General features: G+C 42.5%; 1 protein-coding gene across 1 annotated transcript in view; it reads right to left on the bottom strand.

Moving 5' to 3' along the window:
* The window catches only part of BIRC6 (baculoviral IAP repeat containing 6), a 328,895-nt gene that overhangs the window by 183,508 nt on the left and 123,041 nt on the right, over positions 1-22,346 (bottom strand). Inside the window, 4 exon segments of the mRNA XM_074989697.1 lie at positions 2,344-2,440; positions 4,444-4,619; positions 5,774-6,336; positions 21,478-21,605. Of these exon segments, the coding sequence (XP_074845798.1) occupies positions 2,344-2,440; positions 4,444-4,619; positions 5,774-6,336; positions 21,478-21,605 (964 nt within the window).

The following is a 22,346-nucleotide window of genomic DNA, read 5'->3' as shown; positions in this document are numbered from 1 at the left end:
ATAGGCATTTGTTCAAATGTGTGCGCGTATATTTCACCAGCAATGTTGTATAGTTTGATATATATAGCTGGAGAAAAGCAGAGGAGTAAACCTTTCTACCCATGCTATCAAGTTGCTTCCACTCCTTATCAGGAGAAGCGGGTTTAGTTAAAATCTGTTTATCCCTCTGGTTGGAAGAAGCAACCATGAGGGAATTAGTAAAGATGTATATAGAGAGCAACTCCACACCCTGTGACACAACACACGTTCTGTCCGCCTTGCTGCCCAGTGGCGGAAGGTGGCCGGTGTTTGCCACATGAGGGCAGTACCAATTTTACTGACAACATAGGGTATGCTGGTGAGTTTATGTTGGGTATCAGATTATGATGTTAGTGGAGTCTCTATCATGTCAGCCACCTTTCTAAAGAGATACTGGAATAATTTGAAGTCATCACGTGTAGAGGGAGGCAGTAGCTTCAGCGTATCCTCAGAGGAGGAGAGCTGAAATTGAGTGTGTGATGAATCACAGAAGTCATCACCACTGAGGAGTTCATCTGACTCAGTTTGATCCTCCAAAACACATCCAAAGATAAATTTGAAGCGTGCCTCGAAAAGGGCTGAGCAGATGTTGACACTACTGCTGCTGCTGCTATGTTCTGAGATGTACCCAGGGACCCCTGAAGGGCCAAGTGAGACGCATCGACATACCAGATGGTCACCACTGGCCAGGGAGCCACTGAGGCATCACTGATCATAGCTGATGCATCTCTCTGCTAGGGGAGGGATGCCTAGGCAAGACAACATTCGATAGAGACACCACTTCCTTCTCAGTGGGGCCAGTGATGGAGAGGCCTCAGTACCAAAATGAAGTAGAAGGTACTGTCATTGCCCTTAACAGGTCCCAGAAGGTAAAAGGGTCTGAGTGAGGCACAGGTGGCAGGCATTACTGCAGCTGCAGACATTTACCTTGTCATGCAACGGGATAAGCCCCCATGCTGATGGGGTCAAGCATGGACTCTGTTCAACCTGCTAGTTTTGCCAGTGGCAGAGCATGGTATTTGTGCCAGCAAAGCCCTGGCTTTAAGATTTCTGAGCCCTATTTGGCCTAGGCTTGCCCACTTATTTGGGTCTTACAGCCAGGTCTTGTGGGTGTCAGGGTGCAGTAGGAAATGGAAGCTCTGGCTAGCTCTTCTCCAGAGCCCCACAGGGGAACGAAGCCAGCTTGGTATCATGGGATTGTCCTCAAGAAAAAACGGAGCCAGTTGTTCTGGCACAAAGACAGAGCTGGTAGGAACTGCTGGTGGAGGCATATGTAGCTCTCCTGAAGCTGATGCCTCAACACCACCAACTGATGTGGCTCACTTGTTCTCTGCCTCAGTTCTTCTGGTGTGGTAGACTTGCGTTTCCTTGCGGCACCAGATACGGATGGCACAGGGGAACAAGGTGCTGGAGGAGGCCTGTGTTGCTTCTCAGGAGCAAATGCCTCAGAGGTGCCCATTGGTGAGGAGGACCTGCGTGTGTCTATGGTACCTGCCGGGCAGTGCCGGAGAAAGCAAGGCTCCCAGCAACTCAAAGAGCAATATGGTGAAGCTGTCACAGCCTGGGAGCCTCTGCGGGGCAATATAGCTACTCTATCTGAGGGCTTTTGCTGCACTCACATGTTGTTTGGTGTCTCCCTAAATGAGAGGGACTTTTGGCAAAGTAGTGCTTTTAACCACACTTCACATTCTTTCCGTGCCCTTGCTGGCATACCTGGGCATTGGGAGCACTTAGGAATGCTGTGGGATTCACCCAAACACTTGAGACATGAGGCATGCCCATCAAACATGGGCATAGCAACTCCATGGGCATCCCAGTTCTTCATAGATTCAGGCATTAAAAATAAAAAATGGGCTGTCTCTAACAAAAAACTGATGTAAGAAAAACTGCTGCTACGGCTCTGCAGCAGCCACTGCCTTTTTTGAGGTAAAAATTATTTTAAAATAAATAAGTAATAACGATATGAGGGAAACGAGGGAGGCTGTATCAAAATTCCTACTTCTTTTAGTCAGGAAAAGAGAGCTGCTTGGCATCCATCTTCAGCCAAGGAGGGAAGAAAAGGAACTGAGAAGAACTAAGCCATGCTCTCTCCTTAATGCGGTGATGTTACCTGCTGGTGCCTATGCACGCGTGGCATGTGGCGGGGGCGGGCACTGCTTTGCAAACTTCCAATCTACAGTGCAGTGATGCACCAACACCTTTGTAGAGCACCTGCAGGGAGAACTTGAAGGAGAAGCAAAGGTTTATTTGACTTACATAAATTTGCTTACCTCACATTGTTCTACTCAATACATTTTAATGAAGGGGAAAAACCCACTCTCTTACCCATATCATGGAATGCTTTCAGTGCTTCACTGGTATCCAACACTCTCAGAATGAACCATAACAGTGGCTCAGATAGCTGGCAAGTGGCAAGAGAACCCTGGAAGAGATATATGACCTACTTAGTCATGATGTACCATCCACAGCTAAATTTCAAGAAAAATATTTAAACACAATGGGAAGTTTATTAACCGATTATTTCTTTCCTATAATTGAGCTCTCTTCCTCACTCCCAAATAAGGATAAGTCTTAAGATATGACAGAATCTCCTAACACTTAATGCAAATTCTCAGTTCATTTTTCTACCATGAAATAGCATTAGAATATTTCTCCTGCTTCCCCATCTCAGGGAATATGTTCTCTGCCTAGGAATAGGAAAAGCTATTCAGTTAAGAGCAGGAGTAAAAATACTCAGTATCCAGAACAGGCAACTGCAAATGACTATAACAGGAGTATCAGTCTAGACTTAGTTGTTTTTTATTTATTTATTTTTTTAAATCTTTCAATAAGGCTGGCAGCCACTAAAGTCAGGAACAGTTGAGGACAGGGATATAAATGGATGATTTCTGCCTTAAGCGCTGGCCAGCCAGTGAGGTATTCTCGATGCTGGGGGAAAACTAAGAGGATGAAATGGGTCCCCTATAACACTGAAGGGAAAGGAGAGATAATGAAATAGATTTTCATCTTCCTTGTCAGGAAAGAGAAAAGTCTGCCAATATCAGCTTTCCTGAAGATAATTAGGATATCCTCAAGCACAATGATTACACAGAAGGGACCCTGAATTAAATGTAAATATAATATGGAATTAATATTGCCACCTGAAGTATTATTCACACACATGAATATTTAGAAGACTCATTAGAAAAACAAGGAAATGAAGATCAGGACACAATGACAAGTGCCATGAACGGGAAAGCCTGACTGCCACAGAGAGCTAAACAGGTGTGAGTTAATTAAATAGGGGAAGGATTCAGACCTCGAGAAGCTGGTGTTGGCCTACCGCCATGGAAGGGAACAACTTATATAGGGCCTCTCTCACATCTGGTCACAAATGAACAGGCTAGACTCAGAGGAACGGAGCACAAAAAGCCTGGGATGACAAAAACACAGGCACCCTTGTATGACAGCAGTTAGGCCAAGACTATTATTATACTATTATGCTGTAACAGTGTTCCTGAAGAAGCTGAAGAGGATCCCTGCTTTCATTTTAGTAAAGTGGAAGTCCACCTGGGCAAAGCTACAATGTACAGAAGTGATGTGTGCCCCACCACTTTGGGTGTGTAGAGAGAACTACTAAGCATGCAATCAAATACCTCAAAAACTTGGGTTCAGCAGGCAGAAGAGAAGCAGGTGGACCAAAGGGTGAAAAATAAATAAAATAAAAATAAAAAAAAAGACTTGCGCTCCTACCACAAAGACAACAGAATGGGATGAGGGCGCCATGAAATCTTTTACGGCCAGCATTTGAAAGCCAGAAGCTTGCATGTGGATTTCTTCCACTTTTGACTTGAGCATGGATCAATCCAGCAGTTATAGGATTGGCACGTGTGTATTCTTTGGCAAGTAAAGCATAACTCTTTACATAACAATCATAAACTGCAGTCAAAAAAGCCCTAGGCCAATCTCTTACAGGTAAAATGTTGAGTTCCTCACAATTCAGGCTAGCAGAAAGAGAAATACTGAAGGGTAGAAATTTTTGGCATCTCTACTCCAAAATGTTAGACCAAAGCAGCATGTGCCCCTAACAGTTACAAGTGTTTCAGGATATACAGCATAGTCAGTGGGAGTCTACAGAGGCAGAGCTATGAAGAAGAAAAGAAAACTTAAGGAAATAGCTGTATCATCACTACAAATGCATATAACTTAAAATGAATCTAATTTAATTTGTACTGAACAAATTGAAACTATTAAAATTATATGTACATTAGTAACTCTGCTATGAAGCAAACTATTATTTGTGAGGACCTCCACGTTTATTAGAAAGGCTTTGAAATATAAAAGATTTTTATAAGATTTATTCTGAAAATATTTTAAGAAAAAACTGTAGCATTTCTATTAAAAGAACATTTCAAACTGCAAATGAATGCATTTACGACAACTTACTTGTCTTCCCATGTATCCACAGGCCATGTAGGTAAGAATTGGCTGAAGCATCACCTGCACTGTAGTGGCTTTTTTACTAAGTGTTGTCAGTATAGTGAACAACCCATCTCCAACTGATATTGCATCCAACCCACCATGAAAATTTTCATGTTTTGTGAGATGCAAACCACTCGCACCTAGTTAAAACAGATGAAACACAGAGTTTAAGGCCAAGAGACTGAGTCTTTGCAGACAAACACTATTAGTTTTACACAAATAGAGAGTGCATTAACAGAACTTAATGATATTTAAATCTCCATTCAATAAGTATTCCCATAGCAGCTGCAAAATATGAATAGGCATGTAATTAACAATGAAGATTATAATACAGTGTAAATTATTATTACAAAGCCCAGATGTGTGTCAGGTGGTTTAGAGTACAAACATGAAGGAATGATCACTGTCCAAGAAAGCTTATTCTGATATTGGATTAGACACTACATGGGAGGTTAACTAGCCAAGGGAAGAGGATAGGAAATTCAAGCATCAAAGCTGTCTCCTTCTTGTCAAAAGCAACTAAGAAGTATTTAGGATTCTTTTCAGAAGCCAAAATCAACGTATATGATAGAATAATCACAGGTCAGTCCAGATGTATGTGTTGCACAAGAGTTCTAAATTTATTCCCTGGCTAAAATGGCAGCTCTGCTGTTCTCAGTACTACTCAGCTTGCTTACCTATTTATAATGCTTTCCTAGAAGGCTTCCCTATCTAAATCTCTGCAAACACCTGGTAGTCAGAGCATATGGTTAGCTTTCACTGAGACTAACCAAAATAGAAATGAGACAGGTGGAATGGTTCTTAAGCTCTGTGCAAGGGTCAAAGCCACCATATGGCCCTCTACCTTTTGGAAGCAGCTATGAAATCAAAAAATAATGCTCCTTTAACTGTTCATAATTCAAGTTGATCTAGTCTATCAAAAATTTAGATTGAGCCACTTCCAAAAATTTAGATTGCCAGCCCCACAACAACAACAGAGAGGAAGTCATGTTAGTCTGTATCTTAATAAAAAACAATAAAGCAGTCTTGTAACACTTTAAAGACTAACAAAATAATATATTAGATGATAAGCTTTTGTGGGGCAGACCCACTTCTTCAGATCTGAAAAGAGCACTGTACTGGAAATAGTGTATCTCCACAATAGTACATGCGTTTAGTATCTCTCTCCCCCTATTTTCATGTCTGTACTTAATTCATTTTCTCCCCTTCTCAGAAACTATAAAGTCTTTACATTCTGAAAGAGACGTTTCCTGCTTTTTATTTAAATGAATATAATCTGCTTGCAAATACATACCGATTATCATTGCCATCGCACTGCTGTTACACTGGCCCAGAGCAGATAAAATCTGGCTCATAATTTGTTGGTTAGCTAACACCAAGTCTGCCACATACGCAGTTGATCCTTGAGTATTAGAGTTGCTTCCATTGCCATCTTTGCCTCCTGAAACTTTCTCTTCATCAGAAACACTGTCTGTGGTACTGCTAGCCACTGGAACCCGAGCACTATATTCTCGGTTACTTGAAAGTGGCAGTTGAACTAAGATATTAACCAGCTTTAACAAATCAAACATGAGTTGATCCCTTGTCATTTCTCCACAAACTGCTTTGGCATCACCTGGACGGATAATATTGGCAAAGAGCCCTCCAAAACATGCTCGAGCACCTACTGAACTGTCTGACCCACTGCGAGACATAACTTTGTCTGAGCAGGTAATGTAATGGTGCACCAAAAAGGTGATTGACTCAATTACTGAAGAAATGGTGCTAACTGATACTACTTCAAAATTCTGTTCCAGGGTAAATTCCAAGAGCTTCACTTGTGCATCCAGAGGTCCCTGGCCTGTTTGGAAAGCACCCCTAAAAGACAATCAAACAGAATATATATTTAACTGACATGTGACAACAGTTTGCATATCTTTAAAAAGGTAGTCCTCTTCAAATGATTTACTATATTTCACTAATCAACGTACTCTGAAAACATAGCAACTTTCAAAAAAAAAAAAATAAAACCCATGTTGCAAGCACACAAGTTATTAGTTCTCTGGTCCTCTGACAAAGGGGAAAGGCTTTTTTTTTTTTTTTTTTTTTAAAACCACTGAGCTGGTATCCTCAGGAAGGTAAACACTTGCCACTGAAAAACCCATTGGAACTTACTGACTTTTTTGCCCATTTAGTCACCATAGCAATATTTTTGAAATGCTAGCATCAAAAATTTTGATGAAATTATTCTGTGAAAAATGTTGTAAGCTTGCAGAAAGTTTTTCTATGTGGAAAAGCCCTCCTATATTTTATCACCATTGGGTTAAATTCCACTTGTTTTGGGGCAAAAGGGGATCCTTTGCTCCTTAACATTAAATTTTGTGGGTTTATAACCCTTAATGGACTGTGTGGATAATTACAGATCATCATCATCATCGGAAAGTACTAGCAAGCAACTCCACTGGCAACTGCCACAAAGAGACCAGAGTACGTAGACATTTGCATGAGAATAAGTCACATGCAAGACAGATTCTAATTTAAGCAATATTCTTACTACAAGTTTAAAAAATGTACATGTGATGCTGTTACTTCTGATTTTTTGTCAATGTGCAACGAATTATTTAAAAGTCTGATTCAATGAAAAGCAGAAGTGAAATTTCAGTACTTGCAATCTTCTGTTACTAATTTACCATCCAACCTTTAATGTTCAACAATACAGAAAGCAAAGTGAACTAGTGTTTCAGCATATGGTCTTAAGTAGAAATTCAGAAGACAGACAAATTTCAGCTCTAAAGAGAAGAGAATTAAAAATTAAAGTAATGCTTCCTTCACAGTCTAGTGCTTTGATGAGTAATCATCACAGCTACATTATATTGAAAGCAATACTAAACACCTGAACCCCTGTTTTGGTGCTCTTCCTGTGTTTTGGAAGATTTCAATCCTACTTCTGGTTTGAAAATATTTAAGACACACTTAAATGAGGCTTTAATATCAGGGAAAAATCTTATTTCAAATCTGAGTTTGTGTATTGCTCAACATAAAAGTCAATTGTGGCATGCACACAGTAAAATGCTGTAATACACAGACAAAGTGAATTCAAGTTGCAACGAGTACACCGATAAAAACGATGTATTTATTTCTCATCATGAATGTTGATAAATATTACTGTACTGCCTTCTAATTGTTCAAATTACCACTATTATCCTAGGTAAAATTACTTTCACTTGTTGCAGTCTTCTCTACTTCCAGCCTATGATTCAGGGACAGACAGTATTATGGCGCCATCTAACGGAAAGTGAAGAAGCAGAGTTGAAAACCTCACCCTCTTATATAAAGCCTTGTCAGGACCTCCCCATCCCCACTGACAAACTACCAGAACTGCACAGAAAGCAAGAGAAAAAACAAGAGAAATATGAAGCAAGGAGCAGCACACCAACCACTGGGAATAAAGGCAGGACAAAGAATGAGAGGAGACAAAAATAATTATCAAGAAATAATTTTCCTTTGTTGTAAGTCTTTTCTCCCATCTTACAACATTACGTTAAGAAGAACATACAATGGTTGTAAGCAGCACCAATCCCAGTAGCTAAGCTTATATTATTGTGCTACTAGCTGGACCTTGCAGCCAAATGAGTCAAATAGGGACATGATATTATAAAGGAGTGAGATCAACCTTATACCGTGGGGAAAAATATTTCACTTGAAGTGGAGACTTCAAGCCATATGGCATTTGACAAGCTCAGAACACATGGTTTATCAGGACATGACGATCTTTGAGACCAGAATAAATGCAGTAAGATGGAGACATTCTATAGCTGGTCAGACAATATGCCCTTGCCAACAGAAACCACTGTAGCAAGCTGGAGATCGTGGTTGTAGAAGACAAGCCCCTGAAAAGCAGCTCCAGAATCACAGAAAACATCTACAGGCAGGCTCAGTAGTAGACTTATCACATCTTCAAAAAAGAGTAGCAGGATTGTCAAGAAGTCAGTAAAAATCAAGTCTGTGTGGCCCTGCCTGAACCTCCTCAGACCCTTGGGCAGCACAAGAAAGCAGAGAGAAGCAAGATCCTAAGCCCTCTTTTCCAAATCAAAGTGAAGCATCATAAAGGGATTAGGAGTGTAAACCAATTCTGGGAAGCTTAGTTGAAACTCTTTCAGAAAATCAAAACTACGATGAGGCACACTCCCAATTCTGGCAAGTATCCTTGAATCCACATAGCTCTGCTCTCACAAGAACATACATAGCTGAGATAGTTGTTGCAATCCTCTAGATAGAAGTCCCTTGGGAATTAAAACTGGATTCCTGCCCAAGTTCCCAGCAGCAGCACTCCCCAAACTGAAAAGCAAATTGTGTATACCCACCCCTCAGGAACTGGCATAAGTCACTCATGTTCCAAATGTCACAGTGGACAAAACTGAGAGAATCAAAACCTACTTGTCTCAATCTGAGCTAAATCCTGAGAATTAGAGGGGTAAGAATAGAACAGGAGTTGAAGTCAAGTAGGAACTCCAATGCAGCTGTGGCCATAGCCTCCTTCAGAGCAAAAGCAGCAACATTTCACAAAGAAGTCTACTTTCAGAACTAGCAGATGCTATGGAAGACATTAAGCTTCCATTCATGGTCCTGATGGATGTTCCTATTCAGGGAGTCTGACACTGCATTTGGAAGGCCCAACAGGTAAATCTCAGAGATTTTTATGAAACAGGAGATGCACCAGTTTTAGCGAAACTGCAAATAAGGACAGGGAAGTAGTTACCTCATTTAGGTACGTAGCTGCCCTATTGCCAACCTGTACATATGACCTCAACCCAACAGAGAGACAGCAATTCTGAAGGTGGCAGACATGAAAACAGGCTTCCACGAACAGCTTTACTGGCTCTTTCCATTGCTTGAGATGTGCACTGGTTCTTTCCACCTGTGCAAGTACAGGTCCAAGGCAGATTGTGAAGAACTTCAAAAAGATCTCACAACACGGTAACAAAATGCCAGATGAAGTCAATGTCGATAAATGGAAAGTAATGCATATTGGAAAATATAATCCCAGCCATATGTCTAAAATGATAGGAATTAAATTAGCTGTTACCATACAAGAGAAAGATCTTGGAGTTACTGTGGATGGTATTCCGAAAGCATTCACTCTATGTGCAGTACCAGTTAAAAAAGCAAACAGAATGTTGAGATCATTAAGACTGTGATAAACAATAAGACAAGAAAATATCTTATGCCTCGATTTAAGTCCGTGGTATGTCCCCTTCTTGAATATTACAAGCAGATGTGGTCACTTCCTCTCAAACTGAGACATAATGGAACTGGAAAAGGTTCAGAAAAGGGCAACAAAAGTTATTAGGGGTATAGACTGATTACCCTATGAGGAAAGACTGTTCAGCCTGGAAAAGAGATGACTAAGCGGAGATACGATAGAAATTTATAAAATTATCCATGGTGTGGAGAAAGCGAACAGAGTTATTTATTCTTTCCAAGTATCAGAGGGGTAGCCGTGTTAGTCTGGATCTGTAGCAGCAACGAAGGGTCCTGTGGCACCTTATAGACTAACAGAAAAGTTTAGAGCATGAGCTTTTGTGAGTTAACCAGCATCTGAAGAAATGAGTTAACTCACGAAAGCTCATGCTCTAAACTTTTCTGTTGGTCTATAAGGTGCCACAGGACCCTTCGTTGCTTATTCTTTCCAATAACACAAGAACTACAAGTCAACAAATGAAATGAATAGGTAGCAGGTTTAAAAGAAGAAAAAGGAGGTACTTCTTCACATAACGAATAGTCTATCTGCAGAACTCCCCACCAGAGAATGTTGAAAAGGCCAAAACTATAACAGAGTTCAAAAGAGAACTAGATAAATTCATGGAGAATAGGTCCATCAATGGCTAATAGCCAGGACGGGTAGGAATGGTACCCCTATTCTCTGTCAGAAGCTAAGAATGGGCAACAGGGGAAGGTCACTTGAGGATTACCTGTTCTGCTCATTTACTCTGGGGAACCTGGCTTTGGCCACTTTTAGAAGACAGAATACTGTGCTAGAGCCGCGGTGTCCAATACTTCTGCTACTCACCACATATGGAGAACAGGACACTGCATTGTGGTGAATGCATACATACCTAACTCATTAGAAAAAATAAAAATTTGAATTTGTCACACATGCTTGAGACAATTAGCACAGGTGCTCACCCAGGCAAGGCAGCCTGCCAGCCAGTGGGGAACTCCTGCAGGCACTGACATGACCTGCACTGAAACGGAGCACTGCAGGGAATGGCAAGGATGGGGGTTTGGTATCATGCCCTCTAACATGTGAGGGCAGTGTCACTGTTTGCACACTACTCGCAGGGAACAGCTGGAACCGCACCACTCCCAGCCATGCTGGGAGGGGGCTGTTGCAGGTTACATGGGGCTCAAAACCTTTCCATAGTTAGCCTTTCTTTGCTAAGAGTTGTGTTGTTATACTTGTGCCTGCGATTATTGTCATCTCACACCTTCAAAGGCCAGAAGGTATTCATTTTTCTAATATTATTTAATAAAGTTTTGTGTAATATAGTGTGGTGAATATGGAAAGACCACAACCACAAGTGTGGCAAGCTTTGAATTCCTATTTGATACCGCTGGGCTAGATGAATCTTTGGGCTGACCTAATATGGTTATTCTTATGTGATTTTGTTGGAAAGAATCTGTTCAGGGCACATATTAAGTCTAAAGCGTTGCCCAAATGAGAGGCTGAGCTGCAGCCTCTCACGTGAGAAGGGTCCCCGTAGAGGGATGGACAACAGAGTATCTCATAGCGCCCATATTTAGCATCCACTTGCTTGAGGTGATGAGTTCCCAGGTACATAATAAGTGGTTTACGTGTTCTCTAAAAAGGGGCAGGGGGAGAGGGAAAGACTCCTCATTAAGTCATGGAAAACACTAAAGTCATCTGCACCAGAGGGTCAGAATGGCATTACCACATCACCAGATGAGAACTTGTTCAAAGTTGACCCTTCACCCTTGAGCGACCTCAGGTTCCACGAAAACATGATATACCAGCTAGCAATCTTGTGGGCTGCAGGGCTACTGCAGTAATAATAGATATTATTGTTTTTTGTGGCTGGACTAACCTATAAAACCGGTTGCTGTAGAGCATTCAGGGATTTCAGAAGGTACACTCTGGAGGTGTATGGTGCAAGTGCCTCCAGCCATATTTGAATTCAGCAAATCTAGGATGTATGACAGACTCTGCAAAGTCCTCATCAAGGTACATCCCCAGAAAAGCATGCTGGTATGATGCTGTGACATAACCCTGTACAGAAACCTCAGAATCAGAGGATGTGTTATTCTCTGAGTTGAAAGTGGGGTACTTTGGGCATCGCTGCAGGAAGCAGTAGACCAGAGCCTGTTCTGATGGGAATGGGTTCAAATTATTAAAGCAGTACCAGGGAAATACAGTAGGAAATTATGAAGATACTGGGGACTGGGATAGGGACTGATGCAGCAGTCTGGGTGCTTCGCGCGGTGCTCAGAGCTCTGATTCCCGGACACTGCCCAAGAGGGAGCCAGGTATCACTCTGGGCAGTGTCTAATCAGATGACTACTAGAGCCCTCAATTTCTTGGTTTTACATGTGTCTTGGTGCTTCAGGGTATGAAGCATTACCAAGGAAAGGGCTTTGTGGTGGTGGTTAGGTGACTGGACTTCTTAGGCATTACTGAGACTTTACTACCACCACAAGCTGGAGCTCTCAGCTGGACCTACTGTGGGGCAAAAGGGCCACCAAAAATCAGCTCTATATGGTGACTCTTTCTAGAATCTCCAGTAGAAAAGGGTAGGTCTCTTCTTTTATAAGGCTTCATTCTAGAACTGCACCTGAAGTCACTGGTATGGCCTGTGACTGACCTAGAGCAGACAAAAACAGACCCCCATGGAATTAAGGACCATTCTGTTAAGAGAAGCTTCGGCAGGACCTGCCTTTAAACCCTATGGAGGTCTCACACTTCAACAGGACAGGAGTTTCTCTGAGACGCTGAAGACAGCTAAAATGACCATCACTACAGGGAAAAAAGGGTTTGTGGCACATTTGGCAACAACACAAGAACTAGGGTCAACAAATGAAATTAACAGGTAGCAGGTTTATATATTGCAGACCACAGAGCAAAACACAGTTCAGAGGGGAAGAATCCCCCAAAACAACATATTCAATCAGACAAAAATGAGGCAAAATAAGAACTAAATAAATATGGGAGGTTAAATAAGAAAGACAGGAAGTAGCAGAAAGCAGTGGACACCACAATTGCTCCATTGAAAGCCAAAGGCAAGTGAGAAGGAATTGGAGTTGTGGTGGGTCTGTGCCTCTTTGTATGCCATCTCCTGGGAGAATGAGGAACTGTTTTATGCAAGTTAAAATCCACGGAAACCTCTTTTTACATTCTCCAGTCACAAGTGTACAGATGTACACCAATCCTGTAGTATGTGCTGCACCCATAGGAACACAATCAAAGAACAAACAAATATTGCAGTCACACCACTTGTCAGCTACCAGCACCACCTCCTTATCTGCAAAACGGAGCCAATATTTCCCGATGTTATGGCCTTATTTTAAGGGCTAGCTAAATTTAAAAGTTCTCTTCAAGCCTCCAAACTACAGTAAAAATGCAAAGGTTCATATAAGTAATTCCCCATAGCTAATAAAGAAGATACATCACAAATAAAAGCATGTAGGTCTCCAATTCTGTAGATTTGCTGGAAAAATACTAAAAGGGAGTTGCAGTTTTAGGTCAACAGAGTACCTCATTACTGGTACAGAAGAAAGAACCACTGTTGTGAGCCCTTTTACAGGAAAAGAGCGAGAAAAGTACTTGCAAGAGCAGGGATTACCAGAGGCCAGCAGAGAAGCCTCAGGCCCACACACCCTAGGACTCTGAAGAGGCAGGGATGACTGCCATAAAGATGGACAGACTGTTGAGAGAACGTGGCTAAACTGAACGATCAGGGAAACTGTTCAAGGAGTGGGTCTTTGGAGAAAGGAGAGCCGATTTCCTGCTTGGAGGTGGGGTGAAGAATAAGCACTCTGGTATCAGACCAAGAAATGATAAATCTGTTCTTCGTATTGCAGGTAGAACTACAGGAGGATGAAGGAGCACAACACAGAGGCTTGAAACAAAAAAAAATTCTGCAGGAGCTTAAAAAAAGGCAAGCTAAAAAGGTACTGCTTGTGGGCTGATGGGGTTCATACAAAAGAGGGATAGAAAAATGCCTGTTAAAGTGAGACCTTCTAGAAACCAGGACTATTCAAGAGCCATCCAGATCCAAGTGCTCCTGGAACTTGCCAAGGCAGAGAAACTGATGAAGAATTGGGTAAGCCAGGGAGCAGGTGCCAAACTGTGATACAGCTGAGGTAGGGAGGCAGGTACAGTGCTAGGACCTCTTGTTAAAACACAGAAATTGCCACTTCCTGCTTAAAGAGATACATTTGAGTAGCTTGGCATCCATTGAGAGGTTGGAATAGAGTCTGATTCAATAGTATGTTCTGGCCAAGGATTCCCACACACCTAAAATGATGAAGTGCTGTACAAGAACTTAGAGTCCTGCCTTTCACTGTTTCCAACCCATCTGATGCAGAGCCATTGGAATTCTTCTTTCTGTACTTGTTTTTTCCTTTCCTGACCTCTGTCTTCCTTTGTGTCCATACCACAGAAAGAGACAAAGATGAACAGACGGAAGGAGAGAGAGCAGGAAAGCAGAGGGAATCAATCCAGACTACTGAGGCCAGGAAACAAAGAAAACTTGAAGGATTAAAGGAGATTCATAAAACGGGTGGGAATTTCTCAGTCCTTGAATCCCAATAAGTGGCATCATAAGGCTGATATAGCAAAATACACTCAGTAGCAGTAAAGAATTGAGCCTTTAACACAAAATTTAAACACTTAAATGAGGAATTCAACTTTTTACATCTTGGCAATACCAAGTTACTACTTAATTTTCCTCTCTGATCAACTGAGCAATTTTTTTATCTGAATAAAGTCAATATGACCTTTTTCCATGGGCTAAAAAAACTACCTTAGATATACTGGAAAGGAATTAGTTACCAATTTAAACAACAAATACTGTTATTTGGTGATGAGATCTTTTCCTCAATGAACTAAATTTAAAAATAACTATTACAGTAAGATTTGGTTTCTACATTTTTTCCCCGCTGATTAATGTGAAAGATTTATAGGGAATATTTAACATTCCTTTACATATAGTCTATTTGAAAAGAGTTGGTTTGCATCTATACTTGCAATTTTTTTCAGAAAAGCCAGGCCTTTTTCAAAAAAATCCACAGACTGTCTACACAGAAAATGTGCTCTCTGAATCTTTCAATTTGAAATCGAAGAGCTCAGCCCTTTTTCTGGCAGTCCCCTTCTGCTCCTGGACCAGGAACAGCACCATTTTTCAAAAGAGTCCTTCCAAAAAAAGCGCATGTAGATGGTCTGCAGGGCCCCCCACACACGTTTTTTTTTTTTTTTTTTTGAAACGACAGTCCTCACAGAGCTGGATTTTCAGATCCCTGGCCCATTCTTTCAACAGAGCTGGGACTGTGTGGATGCTCTCTGTTGAAAGAGAGGATCAATTTTTTGGATCCACTTTTTTGTGCTGGACGTACTCTTTCAAAAGAAGGTTTTTTGGAAGAGATCTTGCGAAAGAACTTCTTTTGACAGAGTGCTGTAGTGTAGACATAGCCTTTTAAAGACATAAAAATCAAGTTTATCATTAATTTCTCTTGAGAATGTAGAAGATATTAAAACATGAATCTTTAATAACATTTTGAAGGACAAGTAGCAGCAGTTGATGGCAAGGATATTGTATAAAACCATGCTTCATAACTCCCATTCTAGTATACCAATGTGAAAAATTTTCATAGCATACAATGCACTCTGGATTCTTTTCCCTCCAGCTAATGAAAATGGAGAGCTTGTTGGTAGGTCTCCTAAATCAGCATCATTTAGATGTTGCTCCAACAAAGAACAAGCCCCACAATCAACTTCAGGTGAAGGCTATGTCATTCAAATACCTAACACTCAGTAGAGTCTTTCTACAGTCCCTCATGCAAGGACTTCTGCAGAGTCCTGAAGGCACTGTTCCATTTGCTGCCAATGCAGATTTGTGGGCACATAGGCCAAGCATATGGAGACAGTTAAGCAGTCCCCAAAAATAACTCCTTTGACTATTGGTAAGCAGTATAGTGTGCGTAGATATGTAAAATGCTTACAGACACAACTCACACTGTTGGAATGGGGTGAAGATGAAAGCATTACATCCTAGTTACAGAAGGGAAGGTTAGTCACCCTGTGCAGTAACTGGAGTTCTTCAAGATGGTGTCCCTGAGCGTGCTCCACCTTTACGTGAGCTAGGGCCATTGCACCTACTAGTTGGAGATTTGTTGGTAGCAGTGCACCTACAGCTGGCTGCGTGCACAGGGCACAGGCATAGGATGCTTAGAGCATCTACTGCGTACGTGCAGCCAGCTGCCTCCTCAGTTCTTCTCTGTTCTGGAAGCCAAAGAAGGAATCCTATGCTGACGGGAGAATGGGTGCTGGAGCACTCCCGGGAACACCACCTTGGAGAACTTCAGTTACTACACAGGGTGAGTAATCATCCTGTCCTTCTGTGAGGGTCCCTGGTGGGTGCTCCACCTTTAAGTGACTACAAAACATTGTCATTGCTTGGAGGTGGGACCTTCAGATGGTGTAAAATCAGCTGATAGTACTGATCAGCCGAATGCAGCGTGTGTGTCAGCAAAGGTTTGTATAGCATAATGCTGCATGAACATGTGAACAGATGCCCATGTAGATGCTCTGCAAATGTACTCAATGGACACACCCCAGACAAGGGCGGGTAGAGGTGGCCATTGCCTGTGTGGAATGGGCATGAACGCCCACTGGGGATTCTTCGTTGAACTTGTGTAAGCGAGCCTTACACAGCCTAAGATCCAGCTTTTGCTTGGAGATAGGCACGCCATGAGATCTTTCGGCCAAAGGGACATTCTTTGCAGATAAATGGCCAAGGCCCCATGGACATCAAAGGTATGCATGGGCTCTGTCCCTATTGTCGGTATCATCGGGAAGATAACGGGTAAGTATACTGGCTTGTTGCAGTGTAAAGCGGCAAGTACTGTAGAGAGGAATTTAGGGTAAGTGCAGAGGACTACTTTGTCCTTGTGCAAGGTTATATATGGTGGTTCGAACATTAATGCACTGATCTCTCGCACCCTCCATTCAGAGGTGTTTGCTGCAAGGAAAGCCATTTCCATGGACAAGTGCAATAACAAGCATGTGGCTACTGGCTCAAAGGGTTTGCCAGTTAAGGCCCTGAGGATCAAGTTAAGATCCCACAAGGGTGTCAGTTCTTTAACTGGTGGGAACATGTTGTGGAAGCCCTTCAGGAACCACTTGACAGATGAGTAGGCAAATCCGAATGGTCTTGGATAGGGTGGTGGAAAGCTGATATGGCTGCCAGGTGAACCTTAATTGTATTGATGGGTAAGTCTGTTTGCTGAAAGTGAAGCAGGTGAGTATGTGTGGGATCCCACCGTGCACGGGATCACATGGTTGGGAGAGGCACCAGGTTACGAAGTGTTGCTATTTTTGTGAATAGGTTTTACTTGTTGCAGGTCACCTACTTTTCTTAAGGATTGTTTGGACTTGAGGTGGACAATGAAGATCCATGTCTGTCAGCCAAGCAGGAACCACACATGGAAGCGAAGAAGGTCAATGGCTGGATGGCCAATAAACCCGTTCTGTTGGGTTAACAGTGAGGGAACAAGTGGCGGAGGGGAGAGGAGGAGAAGATATGAGGGCTGTCTGGACAGCTGTGGAAGCTCAGAGAACCAGGTCTGTCTGGACCATTTGGGTGCTAGTAAAATGTCTTGAGCCTTCTCCTGTTTTACCTTGATAACGAACATCTAGATGAGAGGAATCGGTGGGAATGCGTATGTTAAAGGTGCATTCCATATGATGCTGAATACATCCCCCAGTGAATCATGGCCTAAACTATGTGTGAAGCAATAATGGAGGCAGCACATGTTGGCACTTGTGGCAAACACAGGCACTGTAGGAAATCCCCATCTGCGAAAAAAGTGGTAGATCCTGGGTCTGTTGATCTCCCACTCGTGATTGAGGGAAAAACTGCAGCTGAGATCATCCACAAGCAGGTTTCTTCTGCCTGGTATGTAGGTTGCTACAAGGTGGATTTGTTGACGGATGAACGCTCCCAAAGCCCTACTGCTTCTTGACAGAGTTGTCAAGAGCATACGCCGCCCTGTTTGTTGTAGTAGTGCATTGTCACTGTATTGTCCATCATTAACCAGACTGTACTGTTTGTTATCTTTGTGGAGATGTGCATGCAAGCATACCGTACTGCTCTGTGCTCTAGGAGGTCAATGTGCTTGAGTCGCTCATCTGTTGACCATGTGCCCTGAACCACTCAGCCCTGTAGGTGGGCACCCCAGCCTCGTAGTGAAGCATCCGTCATGATTGGGATGGTTGGGGAGTTCTTTGGAAAAGAACGTCATTGCATACATTTTGTGGCTGCATCCACCAATTGAGGGAGTCTCTTAGTGTAGCTGGGATGCTCAGTGTTTTATTCAGTGAATAGACACAAGGTCTGAACATTGATCTGAACCAGGCCTGCATTGGTCTCATCTGGAGACGTTCAACGAGGTATGATGGAGATCGTTGCCACCATGTGATTGAGGAGACAGACACTTCCTGACACTTATGCTAGGGCTGACTTGCAGTGTGAGGACGAGGTCTTGGATTGCCTGTAGTCTGTGTTAAGGCAGCAAGGTTGTGGCTGTCTGGCAATCAAGGAGTGCCCCTATGTACCCTAGCGTGCAAACTGAGGTCAAGGTGCACTTTGACAAGTTTATGCAAAGGCCTAGTTCTGTGAACAAGGTTCTGGTCAAAGCTGTTTCCTGTTGGTTCTGAGCTAGGGAATGGTCCTTTAAGAGCAATTGTCTAGGCAGGGAAAGATGGTTACTTCCTTTTTTCTTAGATGTGCAGTGACCACTGCTAGGACCTTTGAGAAAACCTGTAGAAGACACTGCACTTCTTTTAAGAGCATATACTCATGATAGATGTTCCTAAAAGGGGATGGGGATGGTGGGTTTGGGAGATGAATGGGATGACGTATCCAGTGTGTACAATCTCTAAGACCCACTTGTCAGTAGTAATTGCTTACCATGTAGGGCAGAAATGTTGCTAGCCTTGAGTAAAAGATGGCATGAGGCGTGGACTGGGTCCCAAAAATTGCAGACTCTTGACCAAAATTTCAAAATGACTGGCAGGCTGAAGCCTGCTGGATCAGAGAAGATTCCATGGTTTGTCTTCTCCTTGGATGTTTCTGGCATCATCTGCTATTATACTGTCTATAATTGAAAGGTACTGGTTTGTACCTATAAGTGAACTGTTTTGTAACAAAACAAACAAGCAGTCATGTAGCACCTTAAAGACTGTTTGTTTGTTTTGTTAGAATACAGACCAACATAACTTCCTTTCTACCTGGTTTGTTTTAGTCTCACAGTAACCATTTGGATGACCAGGGTATGCAAAGTGACTCGAGTCACTGACAGAGTGGACCACTGTGTTTGTGTTATCCATGAAGAGTTGGCAGATTTCAAAAGAGAGGCCCTCAGTGGTGGTCTGGACATCTCCGGGAAGGCTGACCCACTGCAGCCAAGACACCTGCTTCATGATCACTGCTGATGTCAGGGATCTAGCTGCGGTATTCGCTGTGTCAGGGCCAACTGAAGCGCTGTCCTTGACATAAGAGTGCCTTCTCCCATGAAGGCCTTACTTTGATCTTGTGTGATCTGTGGTATAATTTCAATAAAAGTATGAAGTTGGTCAAAAAACATGACATGTATATTTTGCGAGTAGTGCCATGCAGTTCGCAATGCAGAATATCGGGCTGGCTGATGAGTAGGATTGCTTCCCCCAGGTGTCAAGCCTTTTCCTCTCTTCATCCCCAGGAGTGAATCTCAAATTTTGATGTCCACCCCTCTGGTTTGTGGTTTCCACCACAAGCGAGTTCACAGATGGATGGAAGAAGGGGAACTCAGCTCCCTTCAGGGCCACATATTTTCGGTCTAGCCTCTTTGACATAAATGAAATCAAGGCTGGGGTGTTCCACAGCAGCCTGGCTGAGTCTAGGAGGGATCCATTAATCGGTACTGCTATCCTATTTTGTGTGAAGGAATGTAGGATGTTAGTCAATTTGTGTTGTGTATCTGATGGAGTAGAGAGAGCTATCTCCAGCTTGTCTGACATCCTCCTAAAAAGGTCTTGGAATGACCTGAGGTCATCACCCAACAGGGAGGTGGGTGGTGGAATGAGAGAGTCCATGGAGGAGGATGAGGGAGAGAACTGTGGTAGTATAACATGGTAGTAGAACATGACTGTTTAGATCTCCTTGTTTACTCGCCTAATGGACTGGCTTCTGAAATCTCGGACCTGTTCAGCAATTGTATGCTGGTAGGTCAAGGTTTATTCAGCGACAGAGGCTGAAGTAATGGTTGGGGGAGGGGGTTCTGATGGAAGACTGCCCACGGATCCCGGTATGGCCAATTGGGTGGCACAGCCAGTGGCACCGACTGTTATTTCCACTGCTGTAGTGGTTTGGGTGTAGAAGAGGAATTGTCTGCTGTTCTCCAAGATAAAATGTCTTTGTCAGACTCAGAAAATCTGGCTGAAGTGGAGGCTGGGGTTGCTGAACGTGAGAACTTAAGAGCCATCAATTCCAAATAGAGGGGTGCCTGGTAGCGAGGCAACTGAAAGTTCACCAGTTGTATATTGGGGTATGACTGAAGGAGGGGGCATCAGAACCAGAGCCCCCTGCAGCGTCAGTGCCAGCAGCACAGAAAATGAAGCGGTGTTTAGCGCTTTAGCATGCATCGCTGATGCCGTCTTCTCAGTGAACACAGGAGCACTAACAGCTGATGGGGCCAGCATGCTGTTTATAGAAGCTGGCACACACCATTTCTTAGCCAGCTTCTTCAGTGCCAGAGGGGTGGCTGTATCAAAAAGACTCACCACTTTATCAGTTGAGGAGCGGTGCACCCTCTCCTAATGCTCCTGGCCAGCATGGCTTATAGATGGAGCACTGTTAGCTGCCCCCTTTAATGTGGGAAGGGTGGCAATGTGATGCTTGGACCAGTCACCTTGATTGTCAGGGAAACTAACTCTGATGAGATATGCAGATTTTCCCTTATCCGTAGGGCTTCAAGGTGTTAGAGCCCTGTCAACACCTTCGACTCCCTGTGGACTATGCCTGAAGACGGAATCCTTGCAAAGTCTGCTGGTTTAAGACCTTGCTCCATCTCCCAAATTAGGAGCTGTTGCTGTCTTGCTTTTCTAGATCTCTTAGTAAGTCTCTTACAATGTGGGCCACCATTTGTATTATGCTTCTGCCCTAGACAACAAATACAAAAAGAGTGGCCATCAGAGACAGAGCCCACAGGATGAGCACGTTTTGAAACCCAGAAAGCCAGGCATGCCTGAGTGAAACTGACAAGGTGAGGCTCCCCTGTAAATTGGAGCCACTGAAAGCAGATAGAGCCTCCTGAGAAAAGCAGTAGCTCCAACTTTACTCTCTTGTCTTCTTGTTTTTCTTTCCTTTTTTATGTGTCTACTAAATCAAGGTAAGAGGTAGGCTTTTAGAAATAGCTGATTAAGTGTGCGTGTGAGGAGACTGCTCTGGCTGTGACCGAAGCCAATGGCGGTCAGAGAAGAATTGAGGAGGCCACTGGCTCCGCATATGCAGTAGATGCTCCAGGCCTGTGCCCTGCATGCACAGCGAGGTGACAGAGCACAAATCTACGACTAGTAGGTGCAGTGGCACTGGTGCACCTAAAGATGGAGCACTCATGGGGACCCTTGAAGAAGAAACTTTTTTGTAATATAGACAGAGCCTAGAGCTACTTGTGGAAGTCTTTTTTCAAAAACAAAAAAAACCACAATCACCATCTTGCGTACTAATGACAAAACTCAATCTTTACCTCTCTGTTGAAAGTATATGTATTAACTTTAACAAAAATTCACTGAACATCTGAGGACAAGTTGAAGAAAGGTGCACTTGTAATCGAGTAAGAAATTCTTGCATAGCTTGTGTAGCTGTTGGCCCAACCTGAAAAGAGACGTCAAAAGTTGTTTATGCCACAAGGAAGCTATAATTTAAAAACACTTTTACTGCAAAATGCTTTATTAGAAAGTCATTATGTGAACTGAACTTCCATTCCTGAATAATTTCTGTGACATTTCCATTTGTGGATATGAGCCTTAACCCCTTTTTTTCCTTAGATCTTTAATGGGAAATGCAATATATCCAACGAACCCATTAATCTGAATTGATTTTTACATAGAAATATATGCAGTAAAAGAAGCAACTAGCAAATAAACATGCAATATAAGCTGATTAACAATATGAGAATCTTAATTTTTATATTTCACGACTTGATGCGTACTTAAAGATGAAATCTTAAAATGGTGCATTAACAAGTCTTCTCCTAAACAACATGATTCCAAATAACAGGGTTTAATTGAATTATTTTACAGTATTTGAGAAGAAAATTGCTACAGTAAACTCTTTCATATCCACCATTCTATTATCCAGCACTCTCAAATAACTGGCATTTTAATTTTAGTTACGTTTTCCATAAACACAGTATAGTGAAAATAAATAGAAATATATACAGCAAATACAGTATATGTTTTCACTGTACAATACTATTGTTGTTGGTAAATAAAGTACTCTGCATTTTTTTTGTTTCTTAATATCTAATCTTGTTTTTCTCTAGTATTATGCATTGCTAGCTATACTTCTGCATTATCCAGAATATTTGAATATCCAGCAAACTGCCAGTCCTGG

Source organism: Carettochelys insculpta, chromosome 3 (assembly GCF_033958435.1).
Source record: "Carettochelys insculpta isolate YL-2023 chromosome 3, ASM3395843v1, whole genome shotgun sequence".
Classification (NCBI taxonomy): Eukaryota; Metazoa; Chordata; order Testudines; family Carettochelyidae; genus Carettochelys; species Carettochelys insculpta.
This window is presented reverse-complemented; position numbering and strand designations above follow the sequence as displayed.